Source organism: Ranitomeya imitator, chromosome 4 (genome assembly GCF_032444005.1).
Source record: "Ranitomeya imitator isolate aRanImi1 chromosome 4, aRanImi1.pri, whole genome shotgun sequence".
In the NCBI taxonomy this organism is placed as follows: Eukaryota; Metazoa; Chordata; class Amphibia; order Anura; family Dendrobatidae; genus Ranitomeya; species Ranitomeya imitator.
In genome coordinates this window covers 142,791,386-142,813,223 of record NC_091285.1, presented here as the reverse complement: position 1 = coordinate 142,813,223, position 21,838 = coordinate 142,791,386, and the positions used below count along the sequence as shown (strand labels likewise).

At 45.6% G+C, this 21,838-nt stretch overlaps 1 protein-coding gene across 3 annotated transcripts in view; it reads left to right on the top strand.

Annotated features, from left to right (window-relative positions):
• SIMC1 (SUMO interacting motifs containing 1) overlaps window positions 1-21,838 on the top strand; it is a 114,810-nt gene that overhangs the window by 68,672 nt on the left and 24,300 nt on the right. For 2 of the 3 annotated variants that reach the window (XM_069763982.1, XM_069763984.1), the window contains one exon: window positions 3,467-3,545. The exons of the other annotated variant lie outside the window; for it this stretch is intronic. In XM_069763982.1, coding sequence (XP_069620083.1) covers window positions 3,467-3,545 — 79 coding nt within the window. The remainder of the gene's footprint in view (window positions 1-3,466; window positions 3,546-21,838) is intronic. 3 annotated transcript variants of the gene reach the window in all.

Sequence of the window (21,838 nt, the reverse complement as noted above, 5' to 3'; positions counted from 1 at the left end):
TTAGTCCATAAGAGTATGCGTGCACCATAGTTGGCGCGTGCGCCTGCAGTCTTCGGTGGCGCACGCGCAGTATGCTTTGCTCTACTGCGGGCAAAGCCGAAAACATTACTGTGCATGCGCCCGCGTACTATGTCCCGGGACACAGCGAAATACTGCTCCTCTGTTCTGAGGTGGGACAGTTGCCCAGTTTTCGCATCCATTCTTGCCTCTCTTGCACCACATTCTGCCACAAAAGTTTGTTCTGTGCACACTGAGCACTTTGAGGCTCCTCTTGGATTTGCTCGTTAGGAGTACTCAGAACTTCCGGTTGGGTCGTAGGGGATGGGAGTGCATCTGGTTTCAACAAAGCAGCCATCTCTGGAGGCTATTCCTCTTCTGGGTCTACATCTGGCGGGTCGAGAAATTCTTCCTCTAAACAATCTGGGTATGGCGTTGGATTCCAAGACAGCAACAAGAGCTTTCTGCAGGCTCCCGATTTCTTCCCATATTTTCTGCATTCCCTGCTGTAATTCGCAGGACCACTTTGGCTCTTCCTTGTAAGAGGTGGATACCTCGCAGGTCCGGACCATCCCCGCCAAGGCTGCTGTCCCCTTCTCCTGCTTCGTCTTGCGTGCTTCTGCCCCACTTCTAAAAGTCATGCGCGGGTTAGCTCGCAGGAGCTCATGCAGGGCTTGCATAAGCAGCGCATCTCTAAAGCCTTTCACTAGCTGGTCTCGCAGCACTATGTCGGGGTCCTACGCCTATGTCTCTCGCTTAATCGCAGCCTCGATCTACTGCAGCACGTTCATGTTCACGAACTCCCTCTCCCTTTGTACACGGCGGAACAAGCGCATGCATAACTCCCCTACATCTGTGGGGTCTCTGTGTGTCTCCTCCAGTATCTTTAACACCTTGTCAAGTCTCCCGTTCTCTAGGGAGCCGTAACATGATGGAATTCCTTGCCTCTCCGTCAAGAGCCATCATGGCCACCTCTGCCTCCATTACGGGGGTCATGGGGTACTGCCTCGCAAGCGCTTCCCCCAGGCAACAGGGGAAGGTCTGGCTCACTCAGGCTTTCCCCCGGGAACAGCAGATGCAGTCCTTTCAGTTCCGAACCCAGTATGCAGGTACCCGTGGTCTGGCCTTCCCCTTACACTTGCATCATCATGGGGCAGGAGCAGTTGTCACTCACACAGCTCTTGCCCACTCAGACAAAGCGTTATCAGTGATTCTTGTATTGGGGACTGGGCTAGTCCTTACACGTTGTGCACTGTAGGATGTGTACAATGACAATGCGCTCTCTCGCAAGCTCAGATGAGCAGTAACGAGCCATCCCTGCAAATGACGTCCCTGGTGTCTGCACGCTGAGTATTCTGACGCCGCTCTGTTGCTGGATCTTTACTAATGATCTTAGCCGACACAGCACGTTGTCATTGTGTACAGTGACTACCCTAACTCCTGAAACTATTGGCATCAGGACTCTTCATTTCAGAGAGAGGGGCTGTGGCAGTGGCCGTAGCCTCCGCCTCCCGATGACTGAGTGTCCTAGACTGCATTGGGATTCTTAAACGAAGCTTCATCAGAAAAGGAAGTACCGTATATACTCGAGTATAAGCCGACCCCCCCCTAATTTTGCCACAAAAAACTGGGAAAACTTATTGACTCGAGTATAAGCCTAGGGTAGAAATGCAGCATTTACCGGTGAATTTCAAAAATAAAAATAGATCATTATTTCCCCATAGCTGTGCCATATAGTGCTCTGCACCGTTCATATTTCCCCATAGCTGTGCCCCATACAGTGCTCTGCACCGTTCATTGTCCCATAGCTGTGCCCCATACTGTGCTCTGCACCGTTCATTTTGTCCCATAGCTCTGCCATATAGTGCTCTGCACCGTTCATTATTGTCCCATATCTGTGCCCCATATATGCTCTGCACCGTTCATTATTGTCCCATATCTGTGCCCCATATATGCTCTGCACCGTTCATTATTGTCCCATATCTGTGCCCCATATATGCTCTGCACCGTTCATATTTCCCCATATCTGTGCTCCATACAGTGCTCTGCACCGTTCATATTTCCCCATAGCTGTGCCATATAGTGCTCTGCACCGTTCATTATTGTCCCATATCTGTGCCCAATATATGCTCTGCACCGTTCATTTTGTCCCATAGATGCTCCACGTAAATCTGTGCCGCCGCTGCTGCTGCAATAAAAAAAAAAAAAAACACATACTCACCTCTCTTGCTTGCAGCTCCCGGCGTCCGGTCCCGGCGTCTCCGCTCTGACTGATCAGGCAGAGGGCGCCGCGCACACTATGCGTCATCGCGCCCTCTGACCTGAACAGTCAGAGCGCAGAGACGCCGGGAAGATGGAGCGACGCCCGGCGGCTGGAAGGCGGATAGGTGAATATTACATACTTACCTGGTCCCGACGTCCGGCTCCCTCTGCCTGTCACAGCTGGTCTTCGGTGCCGCAGCCTCTTTCTCTATCAGCGGTCACCGTTACCGCTGATTAGAGAAATGAATAGGCGGCTCCACCCCTATGGGAGGTGGAGCCGCCTATTCATTTTTCTAATGAGCGGTCCCACGTGACCGCTAATGAGGGGAAGAAGCTGCAGCACCGAAGACCGTGGGACGGCAGGGGGAGCGCCAGGATCGCTGGGACTAGGTAAGTATACCTCAGCGCCCTCACCCGCCGACCCTGCCATCCACCTTGACTCGAGTATAAGCCGAGAGGGGCACTTTCAGCCCAAAAATTTGGGCTGAAAATCTCAGCTTATACTCGAGTATATACGGTAAATAAAAAATAGACTAGCAGTTAAATAGTGTAGTTAGGGAAGGATAGGACATTTTTAATGCAAGTGTATTAGAATATAGTTAAAACTTATGGCACTAAATAGTTTGGGATTTTGAATGCAAACTATTTGGCCTTTGGACCACTCCTTTCAGGCCTGCTTGCTAAGGATGTAATAGTATGTCCTAGTGAGCTCAGGAACAGTATAGCGTTTTATTCTTTCAGCACTATACTGATAGCTTGGTTATGTATAAATGCACAGCTTCCCATAGCAAGCATACAATGAAATTGGTACATTTGGAAACGTCTCAATGTTTCAGGTTGTAATGAATTGGGTGTAATTCACGCATATTACCTCTCCCAATTCTAGGAGCCATTAAGAGCCTTCAGGATTTTCTTTACAGCAACCACAGACCTCGGACAGAAAGCAATCCATTGTTCCACATTAGTGTTGTAAATATAATGCTGAACTTCTCGAAACAACTTCTCAAGGTGGCAGCCGCATAATGTTCATAGTGCAGTTTCAACAAACCTTACATAAGCTAAAATAGGTTTTGATATGCAATTGATTCACCAGATAAATGATCATCTCTCTAGCCTCACATCTTACTGTTAAATTTGCCAGTTGTAATCCAATACATTTTTTTCCCACTTTCTTTAATGACTACTTATATATTGCTTAAATATACAGGGTCCAGAGTGGCAAAAATGGGATGAAATACTTCATCATTTGACTGTTCTTTGCCTGAGTTTACAGACTATTATAACAGGTACGTGGATCCATTGTAACATTTTCCTCATTCATCTTGTCTGTTCTGGAGTGTTCTGAAACGTAAACAAAAAACCTCTTTAGGGTTGTGATAAAAATAAAAAAGACCTATTATATAAATCATTTTTTCCCCTGTGTATTTTTAAATACTTTTGACTTTTTTCCTTTAACTTTTTTTTTAGAAAACAAATCCAGTTGGATTGTAGTCTGTGAACAACAAATCCTCTGTGGGACATTCGAAAAAAAGTAGTAAAATGAATATGTAAAAAGATGAACCTAACTTATTTTTTTTAAAAAAGGTATATAAATAAAATAATAAATACCGCATATACTCGTGTATAAGCAGTTTTTCAGCACATTTTTTTGTGCTGAAAATGCCCCCTCTCGGCTTATACAAGAGTCAATGTTCCAGAAGACTGCGAGGGAGGGGGAGCAGCAGGTGCCAGGAGGCAGAATCCGGCTCCTGCGGCTAAAGCCTATGCCCGCTGCTAAAAATAAATTCATATTCACTGCACTTGCAGTGAACATTAATTTCTCTTATAGCATGCACAGACGCCGGCTTCAAAGCAGCTGTCGAGCTATTACGGGTGCCCACTCATTAAAGTAATGAATGTTCACCTCTCTCCACTCATAGGTGTGGAGAGGTGAATATTCATTACCTTAATGAGCGGGGACACGTGATCGCTCTACCGCAAGAGCTGCTGGCACCGAAATGAGATACTGCGAGGGCGCGTAGTGAAGGCAAGTAGGATTTATTTTTTATTTTTTTTGCTTTTCTCATGGGAGTGAGTGGAAATATAAAACATAACTTTTAATAATAATTTAAACAAGTAAAAACCAAACAGTCACTTAAAAGCCCCCGTTGGGATTCAGAAAATCCGCCTGCAGTGGCACTTGCGAAATAAATACAGACCAAGGAACAATCTCACCAATTCCACGGTACAGGCACAGGAGCACCGGGAGTAATTAACAGGTAGAGTGCAGGGCATGTGTGTACAGGGGTAGATGTGGACTGCCCTGATAAGGGCAGGAGCTTTGGGGATAGCCCCATATGGATTGACAGGGTATTGTCATCTTTCTATCAATTTCTGGATCATCCCCTGACCAGAGAATATCCGGTGCTCCTGTGCCTGTACCGTGGAATTGGTGATTGTTCCTTTTCCATTATCTAATAATCACTAGTGGCACTGTTTATATTACGTGCTACAACTGTTAGATAATAATTGTTTCTACGTGCAACCAACTGTATGGGAATTTTCGAGGCAAAATTAGGTGCCTCGGCTTATACTCAGGTCGGCTTATATACTGTAATAAACGGTATGAGCCTATGGGAGGCGACAAGTTCACTGATATTTTTCCAGGTCAGAAAGAGTATAAAGTTAAACCTAAATCTTATGCCAACCTCTGACCAAGAAACAAATTTGGTTTTAGTGGAAAGTGGCAGTCAGTAGAATGAGAATTTAATTTGATGTATGACTCCTCAGAAAAAGTGGTTAAGGTGTGGATACTGACAGGAAAACATCTCTGATCTGTGCTGAACATATGCCATCGTCAGCATGCAAGCCTGTAGAGCAGAACGAAGTTGTAACCTGAATGCCCCTGATATTAACTCAAGGGGACCCATTAACCTTTGTCAGGCTGCATAATTTTACAACGTTAACAGGCTGCAGACGTACAATTGTACCTTCATATATATTTTATTGAAATTTGGCCAATATTTATTCGGACTCCCATGACAGCACTACGAGAGAGGGGATCCGCCCTTCAGGAACAGGAAACCTACAGATACAAAAGGGCGGCACCTCTCCCCATGCATCAGTTGGTTTCCTGTTCCTGGAGGGACAGGATCCTACAGATAGTATCTCGTAGAAGATCCCAGGCTGGCCGGCCGACTCTGGTAGCGGGGGGGGGTCTCCTACCTCGGCCAGTGCGGGAGTCCCTGGAGACGCCACGGTGGTCCTGGCTGGACTGCACGTCGGTGGCGTTGGCAGCAGGGTCCGGAGGATTCCTGGTCTCCATGAAGCGCCGGCGTCGGTAAGTATAAATTCCCCCCCCCCCTGGTCCATGCGGTGTGGTGTGGTGGCGGCGTCGGAAGTGGGGCGCCGTCCGGAGCGCTGCTGTTCATCTCTGGCGTCCTGCATCGCTCTCAGAGCGTTTCCGGCATGCTGTGATGTCGGGGGCGGAGTCGGCGGGCGCTTCCGGTTCACGGGGTGGCTGCGCATGCGCAGTCGTTCCAAGATGGCGGCGCCCATCGATCCGGACGCCAGTTTTCTACATTAGTTAAGTAAATAAGGCAGCACACTGCAGCGCTAAAACATGCAAACTTGAAAACACGAAATTTGCCCTTTACGGCATCTCTCTTATACCAGGTCCTACGCTTGCCTTACCTCGCTGAGAATAAATGTCTCCATCTGAATGGGTGCATGTGAAACCTCTTCTTAGACTAAAATTCTCTCTCTCTGTGGAGGGGTATTGGACCTGCTGTAATTAAAACACCTGAAGCTAGGAGGCGGAGTGCACGATCAGAAGGCTAGAGAATACATTTCAAAAACCTGACCTGCACATCCAAACAGACTCAGTGTGAACAGGTGCTGAACCTAGAGTCGCCAACTCGTATATAGTTAAGTAAATAAGGCAGCACACTGCAGCGCTAAAACATGCAAACTTGAAAACACAAAATTTGAACTGCATTACTGCACTAGAAATATGAAAAATGAGAGCTTTTAGCGCATAAAAATGGCCAATTTTATGTGTACCTGGTAGCCCCTTCACGGCATCTCTTATACCAAAAAGTTTTCTACATTAGCCACCGCTGACCTCCCAGCTGCAGCCTGTACAGCAGGGGCCAATGGGGAGGACGCCAGGCAGCCTGCTGACCGGAATACAGGGGGATATAAGCAGGTGTTGGCAGTAGAGCCCTGCTTTTGGCCACAGCTTCATCATGGAAGATGATGGTGAGCAGCAGCCTCAGCTACTGGATAAAGTGCGGCAGAAAGCCGTGAAAAAGGAGCATGTCAGAAGTGACCAGTCCAGCCGTAAAAGCTCATCCAGGCAGGGATCTAGAGCTTCGACTGGCAAAGAGCCCCCTCGTGTTTCGGTACCTTTTTTTGGCGTACGCTGGTAAGTGATCTACATGAATGTTCACTCAGTGACGCGGGCCCCTTATACTTTGTCATTCTAGAGGAAGAAAAGTGCAAAGACGAAACATAAGGAGTGCGCCCTTTGTGGAGTCCCTTTACCAGATTCTTACCCTAAAAAATTATGCGCCTCCTGTATACAGCAGACTGTAAGGTCTACAGGAGTGGAGGGGTTGAGTGACATCAGGCTAGATAGATGGTATCACCCTTATTGTCCTCCCCTAGGTAGCGGAAGAATCTGCTTCTACGGCTAATCTAAAGGAGATAATCCGTATGGAAGTAAGGGAATCCCTGCAGTCTCTGTCCCAGGCAGGAAGTTCAAAACACAAAGCTCCGGTGATCTGTGATTCTTCGGAGGAAGAAAAGGAGGAAGGTTCTTATGGCTCGATTCCCTCTTCCTCATCATCAGAAGAGGACTCTGGCCGATTTTGTCTACCTCTGGACCGGGTTGATAAATTAGTTAAATCGGTCAGGGGTACGATGGGCTTAGAAGAACCTAAGACGCAGCTTTCCCGTCAGGAGTTAATGTTCAGCGGCCTGGATCACAAGAAACGTAGATCCTTTCCGGTGAATGAAAAGATTCAAGACCTGATTCTCCGGGAATGGAAAAAACCAGAGAAGAAAGGTTCATTGCCACCAGCTTTAAAGCGCAGGTATCCCTTTGAGGATGCGGCTGTGGATACCTGGGACAAGGCCCCTAAATTAGATGCTGCGGTGGCGAAAGCATCAAAGAAAGCCTCACTACCTTTTGAGGACATGGGGACCCTTAAAGACCCTCTTGACAGGAAGGCGGATACCTTCCTTAAAGGTACCTGGGAGATGGCAGCCGGATCTTTGAGACCGGCAGTGGCCGCGACATGTACAGCCAGATCCTTAATGGTCTGGCTGGAACAGTTGGAGTCCCAACTTAAAGAAGGCGCTTCCAGAAATTCAATCCTAAGTGCGCTCCCTGTAATTCAGGATGCTGCTGCCTTCCTGTCGGACGCTTCGGTAGATTCAGTCAAAATGGCGGCCAGAGCGGCAGGACTCTCCAACGCGGCTCGTAGAGCCTTATGGTTGAAGTGTTGGTCGGGTGACATTCAGTCAAGATCCAAGTTATGCGCTATCCCATGCAAAGGGGAATATCTCTTTGGACCAACCTTGGATGAGTTGCTCGAAAAGGCTGGGGATGACAAGAAAAAATTCCCTAGTTTGTCATCGGCCTTTTACCGGCGTCCATTCAACAGAAGGAGATTTGGTCGTGGAAGGAAGTGCGCATCCTCGCCCTCAAGAGATTTTAGATGGGAGGATAGACGCAGGAGAGGTACGGGCTACATGTTTCGCCGTTCCTCAAAAGAACGTAAGAAACCAGACCAATGACTAGCAATCCCTGTGGGAGGGAGATTGGCAGCCTTCTCTTCCGCATGGACTGAAATCACAAATAGTGACTGGGTCCGAGGTGTTATATCGGAGGGTCTGAGACTGGAATTTATTCACTGGCCTCAGGATAAATTTAAGCTAACCCCCTTACGTTCCTCCACTATTGAGCAGATGGCTTTAGAGGCAGAGGTTATGATTTTATGTCTTAAAAATGTGCTGATTGAGGTCCCAGAATCAGAAAGAGGATTCTACTCTCCTCTATTTCTGATTCAAAAACCAGACAAATCATTTAGGACTATTATTAATTTTAAATCCCTTAATGAATACCTGGTTAATACTACCTTTAAAATGGAGTCAATCAGCTCAACAATAAAAATGTTGTTCAAACACTGCTTCATGGTGGTTGTGGACTTAAAGGATGCATACTATCATGTTCCTATCCATAGAAACTTCCAGAGGTTTCTAAGAGTGGCGGTGTCTATGGGAGGTATTGTTCGCCATTTTCAATTTAGGACTCTTCCCTTCGGCCTCTCAGCAGCTCCCAGGGTATTTACTAAAGTAGTCGCTGAGGTCATGGCGCACTTACGAGAATTCAATATTCTCATTATTCCTTATCTGGATGATTTCCTTATAGTGGGGAATTCAGCAGACCATTGCCTTTCTCAAGTAGTCAGTTACGACTAAACTAGAACATCTGGGCTGGATCATAAATTGTGAAAAATCCCGATTGCAGCCCCTAAAAATCCAGAGATTCCTAGGGCTGTTATTAAATTCCGAGACCCAACAATGCTGTCTTCCACCTGATAAGTTACTCCATATTCAGCAGCAGGTGTTAAAAGCAATTAATAAACCATCCATGACCCTTAGGCAGGCTATGTCACTGTTAGGTTGCCTAACTTCTTGTATTCCTGTCTTCCTTGGGCCCAGCTCCATTCCAGGCCTTTACAGTTTGAGGTATTGGATAATGATAGAGCCTTACAGGGTTCCTTGCAGGGTCAGATGACATTAAGTCCAGTGGTTCTTGCATCTCTTAGATGGTGGTTAAAAGAAGACAAACTGTCAGCAGGAGTTCCCTGGGTGACACAGGTGACTCGTATAATCACAACGGACGCCAGCCCCACGGGGTGGGGGGCACATATGGGTGACGTTGTAGTTCAGGGTCTATGGGACCCCCAAACATCAGCCTCTTACAATCAGAGGGAGTTGATGGCAATTGAATTCTCAATTAAGGAACTCCTCGTATATCTACAGGGTCACCATGTCAAAGTCCTCTCCGACAACCAGGTGGCAGTGGCCTACGTGAATCACCAGGGTGGAACACGCTCAGTGTCCCTGATGGAAGTAGCGGACCGCCTGCTCCAGACAGCAGAGAACCATTTTCTATCTTTAACTGCACTACATATAAAAGGGAAAGAAAATGTAAGAGCAGAGTTTCTAAGCCAAAACACCTTAAAACAAGGGGAATGGTCTCTGAACACAGGTATCTTCAACCAGATTGTCCGCATGTGGGGTCATCCAGAGGTGGACTTATTTGCCACCAAGGACAACAGAAAAACAAAAAAACTGTTCCCTAAATCCCAGGGAATATCCGCTGGCAGTGGATGCCTTCCTGATCAGATGGGATTTCCGATTGGCTTATGCGTTCCCCCCGCTGGGCCTATTGCCTCTGGTGGTCAGAAAGATAAGGGAGGATCAAGTGAGAATCATACTGATCGCTCCATTTTGGCCCAGAAGGGCTTGGTTTTCCTGGCTCAGGACCATGTCAGTGGAAGACCCCTGGGTACTTCCGGACATTCCGGACTTCATCAAGGTCCTATCAGACATCCACAAGTGAAGGGACTCCATTTGACGGCATGGGTTTTGAGAGGTCCCTGTTAAAAAACAGGTTTTTCCCCAAATCTAATTGATACCCTTATGAAGAGTAGGAAACATATAACTACTAAGATCTACTCTAGAACTTGGAGAAAGTTCCTGGCCTCTTCAAATTTTAATATTGAAGAAGGAATACCAATCAGCCAGATTTTAGAATTCCTGCAGAAGGGGCTAGAGCTAAATCTATCTACAAGTACACTAAAAGTACAAGTCTCAGCCCTGGGGGCCCTGTTTTCTTGTAACATTGCTAATAACTATTGGGTATCAAGGTTTATCAAAGCATCTAGTAGAGCTAGACCTATACACAAGAATAGATCGGTACCTTGGGATCTCAACCTAGTTCTTTCAGCTTTGACTAGGGAACCGTTTGAGCCCTTACATTCAGCCTCAGTTAAATTATCCCTCAAAACAGCATTTTTAGTAGCAATAACATCTGCTTGTAGGGTAGGGAACATACAGGCTTTCTAGACTTTCCCCTTATACAGAGTTTCTACAGGACAGAGTAGTCCTCAGACCGGACCCGGCTTATTTACCAAAGGTAGCCTCAGATTTCCACAGATCTCAGGAGATAGTTTTACCATCATTTCTCCCTAATCCTTCTAATCCTAAGGAGGAGCTACTCCATACTTTGGATGTTAGGAGATGCCTATTAGAGTATATCTCAGCCACTGACGCTTGGAAGAGAGAGAATGCGTTGTTTTTATCCTTCCAAGGTCCTAGGAAAGGACTAAAGCCCCCGTCACACACAGCGAGATCGCTGCTGAGTCACAAGTTTTGTGACGCAACAGCGATCTCAGTAACGATCTCGCTATGTGTGACACGTAGCAGCGACCAGGCCCCTGCTGTGAGATCGCTGGTCGTGTCGGAATGGCCTGGGCCATTTTTTGATCGTTGAGGTCCCGCTGGGTAGCACACATCGCTGTGTTTGACACCTTACCAACGACCTCGCTGACAGGACGTCCCATTGAATCATCATGAAATAGCATCGTTGTACAGGTCGCCACAGGTCGCCGCATCGCTGCTGCGTCGTTGGTGAGATCTCACTGTTTGACATCTCACCAGCGACCACATAGCGACGCTTGAGCGATCCCTGACAGGTCGTATCGTTGTCGGAATCGCTCAAGCGTCGCTATGTGTGACGGGGCCTTTAAAGTGTCAAAGTACACACTAGCGAAGTGGATTAGGGAGGCTATCTCTCTGGCTTATACTGCAGGTGGAGGTCCGGCTCCGCAGAATCTGAGGGCGCATTCCACCATGGCTACATCCTGGGCGGAAAGATCTGGAGTATCGATCGACCAGATATGTAAGGCAGCTACGTGGTCATCCCCTTCCACCTTTTTCAAGCACTATAGGTTGGACTTGGGGTTCTCCTCTGATCTCACCTTCGGGTTAAGGGTGCTACAGGCTATAGTCCCTCCCTAAGGTAGTTTACATCTCTGTAATTCTCTCGTAGTGCTGTCATGGGAGTCCGAATAAAGCATTAAGCTACTTACTGGTAGCGGCATTTTTCGGAGGCCCATGACAGCACCATTAGTTCCCTCCCTATTCACGTGGGGGTTGCACTTCCTATAATGTATATAATGAGATAGATAGATCTCACGTGGGATATCTAGTTCGATACAATGGATTATTTTTGTATATAAACTGTATATAATGTATATTTGTGTACCACTAACTGCGGTAGTCCTCTCGGGCTCTGAAATACAACTGATGCATGGGGAGAGGTGCCGCCCTTTTGTATCTGTAGGTTTCCTGTTCCTGAAGGGCGGATCCCCTCTCTCGTAGTGCTGTCATGGGCCTCCGAAAAATGCCGCTACCAGTAAGTAGCTTAATGCTATTCTGGACCAAAACTGCAGAGATGTCACGAAATTTCAGCCCTCTACGGCTTTTCAAAAAAAAAAAAAAAGTTATTGCAATTTTAAAACGGAATAGTTACAATTGTACCTACTCAGCCGGACGAAGGTTAACAGCCAAAAAATAAAAAAAACAACACCCTTGGCCAGTACCATTGCTAAAGCAAAAAGGAGATGAGATGATAACCCAAGAGCCAGGAAATTTGCCCAGAAATTGGTAGAAGGTAATGGTGTTATCACAGCTTGGATGATAAAGTCAGAGTCCAAATTTAGGTATTGCCAGTGCACTCTGTCAAAATCCTTAAGGTCATAATTAAGTCTAAAAATGTCAGACCCATTTCTCTGCCTATTAGATGGTTTACTTGGCTTTGGGAGAGCAGAAATTGTCACCTCTATATTAGATGTGGAGATGGAGCTGGATTACTACCAATAACTAAAAAGCCTTGAAATAAAGACTAGGAATAAAAAGATTAAAGTACTTAAGACCATCCAGTCCAGGAACCTAAGATTTTGTTGTTTTAATAAAGATACATATTTATCAGAAAAGGGACTAGTGAGGTATTCAAATTAACTCGCTGGCTTTAGGGAGATGGATGGAGTCTAGAAAGTTACGTATATCAGGACCTTGAGGCTGTGGGACAGAAGAGTCCAGAGCTAAGGTGTACAGATTTGAGTACCGTAGGTAGTATTCTGCAAAAGATTATAACTCCCCAGATAAACGTCCCCACCACCGATTGGAAAGTTAGGGTTGCAGAAAGCTTGTCTGCCAGAGCAGGCAAAGGCACTTCAAGAAAAGAAAACTTTGTTTCTGGATTAATTTTTTTTTTTTTAGAAAATTTTATCCAGTTTAAATAGTTTAGCAAGTCAGTGATTCATGTAGATGCGTTTCGACTTAGCAAACTTGATAGAATTCTAATATGCTGCTTGAGCCCTTATAAACCTTTAAAATACTCCCCTTCATCACATCATTGAATTAAATTAATGATATACAACACGAGTTGCATACAGATGATGAATATGGATAAACTAATAGTATAGCACATATGAGGGAGAGAAAATAAGCACAAGTAATCAAACTATCACAGCTTAAAGCCACCTAAGGAGGACTATTAACAGTGAAAAGTAAAAAAAAAAAAGTATAAAATAAAAATTCAATTCAAAACCCCTTTTAAAAATAATTTAATACACACTTGGTATTGCTGTGTTCAGAAAAGTCTGATCTATCAAAATATTAAAATTAACCTGATCGGTAAACGCAGAAGATTCAAGAATGCAAAAATGAAAAAAATTTTTTTTTTGGGTCTCTGCAACACCACAAAATGTCATATCTATCTGAAAATGGTATCAATAAAAACATTCTCATCCCACATAGAATAAGCCATCACGCAGCTCGATCAACCGGGATAGAGGTCTTGGAAAATGGCAACAACCCCAAAATTTGTTTGCAACCTTATCTTTTTTTTTTTTTTTTTTTTTTTCCACAACTAAAATAATTTTTTAGAAAAAGGATATTTGGGATCATCGTAATTATACTGATGAGCAGAATCATATTGCGAGGCAGTTTTTTTTTTATCACAAAATGTACACCGTATAAGACTATTCAAAAGTCAGAATTGCATGTCTCCCTGACCCCCAATTTCTCTTCACTTGGAATTTTTTTGTTCCCATTCTCCAGTACACGGTGTGGTAAAATGAATTATTGTTCAAAAGTACAACTAGTCCTGTAAAAAAAAAAAAAGCCCTCATATGTCTATGTGGACAAAGTTAAGGCTGTGGGTAAGAGGAAAATACTAAAACTCACTGACTGGCATGGCGTTAAAGGGAACTTGTCACCCCCAAAATCGAAGATGAGCTAAGCCCGCCAGCATCAGGGGCTTATCTACAGCATTCTGTAATGCTGTAGATGAGCCCCCGATGTAACCTGAAAGATGAGAAAAACAGGTTAGATTATACTCACCTGGGGGCGGTCTGATCCGATGGGCGTCACGGTCCGCTCCAGCGCCTCCCATCTTCATAGGTTGGGATCCTCTTCTTGTCTTCACGCTCCGGCGCAGGCGTACTTTGTCTGCCCTGTTGAAGGCAGAGCAAAGTACTGCAGCAAGCATCGGGCCTCTCTGACCTTTCCTGGCGCCTGTGCCCTGCAGTACGCCTGCGCTGGAGCATGAATACAAGAAGAGGACATCATCGTAAGAAGATGGGTGGCCCCGGACCAGACCGCGTCGCCCATCGGACCCAGACCACACCAAATGTGTTAACATACTTGTGGCTATGTTTGAGGTGAATACACACCTATATAATATATTGAACTTGGACATGACTAGGAGAATTTTCTCAAAACAAATTATAATACCTTGATTCCTTTTTATATCTTCATTTTTAGAATTTAAAAACTTAGTTTTTTTGTTACGAACCATAAATTAGTTTTTCTCTTCACGTTCATTTGGGTACATTGAGACCTTGGGTTAAAGCTGCTGCCACTAGGAGGCCAACACTAAGTTAGATATTTTTGCTCTATCCCTCTTGCAGGCACTGAATTGAATCAGTTTGTAACAAACAGAGAATGTTTGGTTCTCATAAAGGGGAGCATCTGAGATCTATTGTGAAAAATGCCATTTGATTTTTTTTTTTTTAACTTCCCGAGAAGTTCGTTACACTTAAACGCACAGAAAAATAGAATGGCTTTTAACATTTCTTTACAAGTCGGTAGTGCGGATATGCACCACAAACTTTCCATGTTTGTTTTTTGGTGAAATCACCTGTGGGTCCACATCAGTCATACAATCTTGGATCAGGTCAGCATGTATCGATAGTTTTTCTTATCAACCACATAAGACCCTATTCTTTGGCTATTTTTTATACTCAGCCTTTTTATACCCTCTACATATTTACAAGGTGCTATATCTTAAAGAGGGGAAAAATGGGTAGGTGCTCTGTCCCCAATGGATGTTATAAGAAATGGATTTTGTGGTAAGAAAATGCTGGTTTCTTGTCCATGCTATTGGGGGACATAAACCTTGCAAAATTCAAAAGAACTCTTTGGGCCAGTCTTGTGCAAAGGCTGCTATTCCTCAAGCATGCAATCTGCAAGACGTTGCATGATGAAAGTACACACCCTAATGGATTGCTCATATCTTCAATTTGGCAATGTGCCTCATTATCACATAATTGTGTGTTCTAAAAAAAACAATATACGGGAAATTGCTTTCTGGATTAAATCCTTTCTTTGGAAGATCTTTACCGAACAAGTGTTCTTCTCTAAAGGTACCGTCACACTCAGCAACTTTGCAAAGAGAATGACAACAATCCGTGACGTTGCAGCGTCCTGGATAGCGATCTGACGTTTGACACGCAGCAGCGATCTGGATCCCGCTGTGCCATCGCTGGTCGGAGCTAGAAGTCCAGAACTTTATTTCATCGTCAGGTCGGCATGTATCGTCATGTTTGACATCAAGAGCAACGACGCCAGCAACGAGCATAGGGCCCCTAGATGTGTGTCGGATCGGTACACTCCGGCTGTTTGACATGGAGCTAACAACCAGCGAGAACGAGAAGTGAGTCGCCGTTACGTCACTGAATCGCTCCTGCATCGTTCTGGAGTTGCTGTGTTTGACATCTCTACAGCGACCTAAACAGCGACGCTCCAGTGATCTAGTTTAGGTCAGCTCGTTGTCTATATCACTGCAGCGTCGCTGAGTGTGACGGTACGTTAAGGTTGCAGTACTAAGAACAAGGATGTTAAGATTTTAGGTGGAAAACCTGGGTGTGGGAATGAATCCTAGAAGTTTTTCAGTAAAAACAAACACCAGGAGGTGTTGGCAGTCAAATGAACAGGCAAGGATAGTAACAAAAAAAAAAAAAAAAAAAAAATGCAGAGCCAGAAGAAACCCTAGGAATCGCTCTGCTCGATTGTGAATAGGTGTTCAGAAGTTACTGTAGATTCCTGGATTACTCTTGTGTCAAGTTTTGGACTAGATCTATGGCATTCTGCTGCTCGATGCAGATGTGAAAAATTTATTTTAAGGAAATGTTTTACATGGCTGCGTAGCTGAGACTCTGCATGGAGACTTGTTATAAAGTGGCTTGGCATTATCCTTACCAGGAAACAGGCCAGAGCTTGGGCCAGCGCAGATGGATTAAGAATAGTTGGACTATGATTAAGCCACTGGTGTCCGGAATGGAAAGTGCCACAATTGCAATAGAATCAACTGGCCGAAGCCCTCCATAGGGAATGATTAATCACTGTGTGGCCACACCTCTGCTAGAACGGAATAGAGATGTGGTCCAGAATGTTTTTGGGCCTGTATCAGAGTAGGCAGAAAGATCTTCAACACACAGGGTTGGACTAAGGGAATCTTTACTGAAGGATCATCAAAGCTCACAACTCGTGTGGATGGATATAAAAATTGTAAAGTCTGCTGGAACAACCAGACACTTGCAGTGAAAGTGGACCTTTTTAGATCTGAAATGTGACAAGGCCCACTTTTCTCACTAAAGGTACCTTCACACTCAGCAACTTTACAACGAGAACGACAACGATCCGTGACGTTGCAGCGTCCTGGATAGCGATCTCGTTGTGTTTGACATGCAGCAGTTATCTGGATCCCGCTGTGCCATCGCTGGTTGTAGCTAGAAGTCCAGAACTTTACTTGGTCGTCAGGTCGGCGTGTATCGTCATGTTTGACATCAAAAGCAACGATGCCTGCAATGTTTTACATAGAGCTAACAACCAGCGAGAACGAGAAGTGAGTCGCCGTTACGTCACTGGATCGCTCCTGCATCATTCTGGACTTGCTGTGTTTGACGTCTCTACAGCGACCTAAACAGCGATGCTGCAGCGATCGGCTCGTTGTCTATATCGCTGCAGCGTCGCAGTGTGACGGTACCTTTAGGTAGGTGGTGAGGAGGACAATCTGAAAATGCAGAAACCTGGAAGCTGCTATAGCAAAGCTAAACAATGGGAAAAAATTAAATGTACTTGGTGGGACTGCACTTGCAAGAAGGCCAACTGTAGATTGAAGTGGTTAGATTACAAGACAAAGTGTTGTGAATTCTGTGGCAGAGCTCCCTCCTGTGGTCACAAGTGGTACTTCGGCTGATTCTCTCTGGGATCTTCCGTTTGTGGAGGAAAGTGGTACTGCAGCTTCTGAGTTTCCTCCCTCAGGTGATCTGGTGAGCTCGTTAGCTTCTTCTCTACTTAACTCCACCTGATGCTTTGATCCATGCTTCCTGTCAATGTTCCAGTGTTGGACTGGTTTTTTCCCTGGATCATTCCTGTGGCCTGCTGCTCTGCAAAGCTAAGTTTTGCTTTTGTTATTTTGTTGCTATTTTTCAGTCCAGCTTGCTTTATTGGTGTTTTTCTCGCCTGCTGGAAGCTCTGAGACGCAGAGGGACGACCTCCGTACCGTTAGTCGGTGCGGAGGGTCTTTTTGTCCCCTCTGCGTGGTTATTTATAGGTTTTTGTGCTGACCGCAAAGTTATCTTCCCTATCCTCGTTCTATTCAGCTAGTCGGGCCTCACTTTGCTAAATCTGTTTCATCTCTATGTTTGTGTTTTCATCTTACTCACAGTTATTATATGTGGGGGGCTGCCTTTTCCTTTGGGGAATTTCTCTGAGGAAAGGTAGGCTTATTTTTCTATCTTCAGGCCTAGCTAGTTTTTCAGGCTGTGACTAGGCGCCTAGGTTCTGGTCAGGAGCGCTCCACGGCTACCTTTAGTGTGGTTGGATAGGATCAGGGATTGCGGTCTGCAGAGTTCCCACGTCTCAGAGCTCGTTCTATTATTTTGGGTGTTTGTCAGACCACTGTATGTGTTCTGACCGCTATGTCCATTGTGGTACTGAATTGCCTTCATATCAGTTTTCATAACAGTACAGGAAGACTAACCGTGCTAATGATTCTCAATAGAGGGAAAAAAGAAGTTCTGAGACCATTTTTTTTTCTTTGCACTGTGTTTTGTCTTTTTTTTCCCCTAGACATTTGGGTGGTTCAGGACACAGGTGTAGCAATGGACATTAAAGGTCTGTCTTCATGTGTGGATCAGCTCTCGGCAAGAGTACAAAAGATTCAGGACACTATTGATCAGAAATCTGTTAGAGCCGAGAATTCCTATTCCGGATTTGTTTTTTGGAGATAGAATTAAATTTCTGAGTTTCAAAAATAATTGTAAACTATTTCTGGCTTTGAAACCTCGTTCTTCTGGTGACCCATTTCAACAGGTTAGGATCGTCATTTCTTTTTGGCGCGGCGATCCTCAGGACTGGGCGTTTTCTCTTGCGTCAGGAGATCCTGCATTGAGTAATATTGATGCGTTTTTCCTGGCGCTTGGGTTGCTGTACGATGAGCCTAATTCAGTGGATCAGGGAGAAAAGAATTTGCTGGCTCTTTGTCAGGCTCAGGATGAGATAGAGGTATATTGTCAGAAATTTAGAAAGTGGTCAGTGCTCACTCAATGGAATGAATCTGCGCTGGCAGCTATATTCAGAAAGGGTCTCTCTGAAGCCCTTAAGGATGTTATGGTGGGATTTCCTATGCCTGCTGGTTTGAATGAGTCTGTCTTTGGCCATTCAGATCGGTCGACGCTTGCGTGAGCGTAAATCTGTGCACCATTTGGCGGTATTACCTGAGCTTAAACCTGAGCCTATGCAATGTGATAGGACCTTGACCAGAGTTGAACGGCAAGAGCACAGACGTCTGAATGGTCTGTGTTTCTACTGTGGTGATTCCACTCATGCTATCTCTGATTGTCCTAAGCGCACTAAGCGGTTCGCTAGGTCTGCCACCATTGGTACAGTACAGTCAAAATTTCTTCTGTCCGTTACTTTGATCTGCTCTTTGTCATCGTATTCTGTCATGGCATTTGTGGATTCAGGCGCTGCCCTGAATTTGATGGACTTGGAATATGGTAAGCGTTGTGGGTTTTTCTTTGAGCCCTTGCAGTGTCCTATTCCATTGAGAGGAATTGATGCTACGCCTTTGGCCAAGAATAAGCCTCAATACTGGACCCAGCTGACCATGTGCATGGCTCCTGCACATCAGGAGGTTATTCGCTTTCTGGTGTTGCATAATCTGCATGATGTGGTTGTGTTGGGGTTGCCATGGCTACAAGCCCATAATCCAGTATTGGATTGGAAATCCATGTCGGTGTCCAGCTAGGGTTGTCAGGGGGTACATGGTGATGTTCCATTTCTGTCAATTTCGTCATCCACCCCTTCTGAGGTCCCAGAGTTCTTGTCTGATTCCCGGGATGTATTTGATGAGCCCAAGTCTGATAGCCTACCTCCGCATAGGGATTGTGATTGTGCTATCAATTTGATTCCTGGTAGTAAATTCCCAAAAGGTCGATTGTTTAATTTATCCGTACCTGAGCACACCGCTATGCGCAGTTATGTGAAGGAATCCCTGGAGAAGGGGCATATTCGCCCGTCATCGTCGCCATTAGGAGCTGGGTTCTTTTTTGTAGCCAAGAAGGATGGTTCGCTGAGACCTTGTATTGATTACCGCCTTCTTAATAAGATCACGGTTAAATTTCAGTACCCCTTGCCATTGTTGTCTGATCTGTTTGCTCGGATTAAGGGGGCTAGTTGGTTCACAAAGATAGATCTTCGTGGTGCGTATAATCTGGTGCGAATTAAGCAAGGCGATGAATGAAAAACTGCATTTAATACGCCCGAGGGTCATTTTGAGTATCTTGTGATGCCGTTCGGACTTGCCAATGCTCCATCAGTGTTTCAGTCCTTTATGCATGACATCTTCCGAGAGTACCTGGATAAATTCCTGATTGTGTACTTGGATGACATTTTGATCTTCTCGGATGATTGGGAGTCTCATGTGAAGCAGGTCAGAACGGTTTTTCAGGTCCTGCGTGCTAATTCTTTGTTTGTGAAGGGATCAAAATGTCTCTTTGGTGTGCAGAAGGTTTCATTTTTGGGGTTCATCTTTTCCCCTTCTACTATCGAGATGGATCCTGTTAAGGTCCAAGCCATCTATGATTGGACTCAGCCGACATCTCTGAAAAGTCTGCAAAAGTTCCTGGGCTTTGCTCATTTTTATCGTCGCTTCATCTGCAATTTTTCTAGTATTGCTAAACCATTGACCGATTTGACCAAGAAGGGTGCTGATGTGGTCAATTGGTCTTCTGCTGCTGTGGAAGCCTTTCAAGAGTTGAAGCGTCGTTTTTCTTCTGCCCCTGTGTTGTGTCAACCAGATGTTTCTCTTCCGTTCCAGGTCGAGGTTGATGCTTCTGAGATTGGAGCAGGGGCTGTTTTGTCGCAGAGAGGTTCTGATTGCTCAGTGATGAAACCATGCGCTTTCTTTTCCAGGAAGTTTTCGCCTGCTGAGCGAAATTATGATGTGGGCAACCGAGAGTTGCTGGCCATGAAGTGGGCATTCGAGGAGTGGCGTCATTGGCTTGAAGGAGCTAAGCATCGTGTGGTGGTATTGACTGATCATAAGAACTTGACTTATCTCGAGTCTGGAAAACGGTTGAATCCTAGACAGGCTCGTTGGTCACTGTTTTTTGCCCGGTTTGACTTTGTGATTTCGTACCTCACGGGCTCTAAAAATGTGAATGCGGATGCTCTGTCTAGGAGTTTTGTGCCCGACTCTCCGGGTTTGTCTGAGCCGGCGGGTATCCTCAAGGAAGGAGTAATTGTGTCTGCCATCTCCCCTGATTTGCGGCGAGTGCTGCAAAAATTTCAGGCTAATAAACCTGATCGTTGTCCAGCGGAGAGACTGTTTGTCCCTGATAGGTGGACGAATAAGGTTATCTCTGAGGTTCATTGTTCGGTGTTGGCTGGTCATCCTGGAATCTTTGGTACCAGAGAGTTAGTGGCTAGATCCTTTTGGTGGCCATCTCTGTCGCGGGATGTGCGTACTTTTGTGCAGTCCTGTGGGATTTGTGCTCGGGCTAAGCCCTGCTGTTCTCGTGCCAGTGGGTTGCTTTTGCCCTTGCCGGTCCCGAAGAGGCCTTGGACATATCTCTATGGATTTTGTTTCAGATCTTCCCATTTCTCAAAAGATGTCAGTCATTTGGGTGGTCTGTGATCGCTTTTCTAAGATGGTCCATCTGGTACCCTTGTCTAAGTTGCCTTCCTCCTCTGATTTGGTGCCATTGTTCTTCCAGCATGTGGTTCGTTTGCATGGCATTCCAGAGAATATCGTTTCTGACAGAGGTTCCCAGTTTGTTTCGAGGTTTTGGCGAGCCTTTTGTGGTAGGATGGGCATTGATTTGTCTTTTTCCTCGGCTTTCCATCCTCAGACTAATGGTCAGACCAAACGAACCAATCAGACCTTGGAAACATATCTGAGATGTTTTGTTTCTGCTGATCAGGATGACTGGGTGTCCTTTTTGCCTTTGGCTGAGTTCGCCCTTAATAACCGGGCCAGCTCGGCTTCCTTGGTTTCGCCATTTTTCTGCAACTCTGGGTTCCATCCTCGTTTCTCTTCAGGACAGGTTGAGTCTTCGGACTGTCCTGGTGTGGATACTGTGGTGGACAGGTTGCAGCAGATTTGGACTCATGTAGTGGACAATTTGACCTTGTCCCAGGAGAGGGCTCAACGTTTTGCTAATCGCAGACGCTGTGCGGGTCCCCGACTTCGTGTTGGGGATCTGGTTTGGTTATCTTCTCGTCATATTCCTATGAAGGTTTCCTCTCCTAAGTTTAAACCTCGTTTTATTGGTCCGTATAGGATTTCTGAGGTTCTTAATCCTGTGTCTTTTCGTCTGACCCTTCCAGATTCTTTTTCCATACATAACGTATTCCATAGGTCGTTGTTGCGGAGATACGTGGCACCTATGGTTCCATCTGTTGACCCTCCTGCCCCGGTTTTGGTGGAGGGGGAGTTGGAGTATATTGTGGAGAAGATTTTGGATTCTTGTGTTTCAAGACGGAAACTCCAGTATTTGGTTAAATGGAAGGGTTATGCTCAGGAAGATAATTCCTGGGTTTTTGCCTCTGATGTCCATGCTCCCGATCTTGTTCGTGCCTTTCATGTGGCTCATCCTGGTCGGCCTGGGGGCTCTGGTGAGGGTTCGGTGACCCCCTCCTCAAGGGGGGGGTACTGTTGTGAATTCTG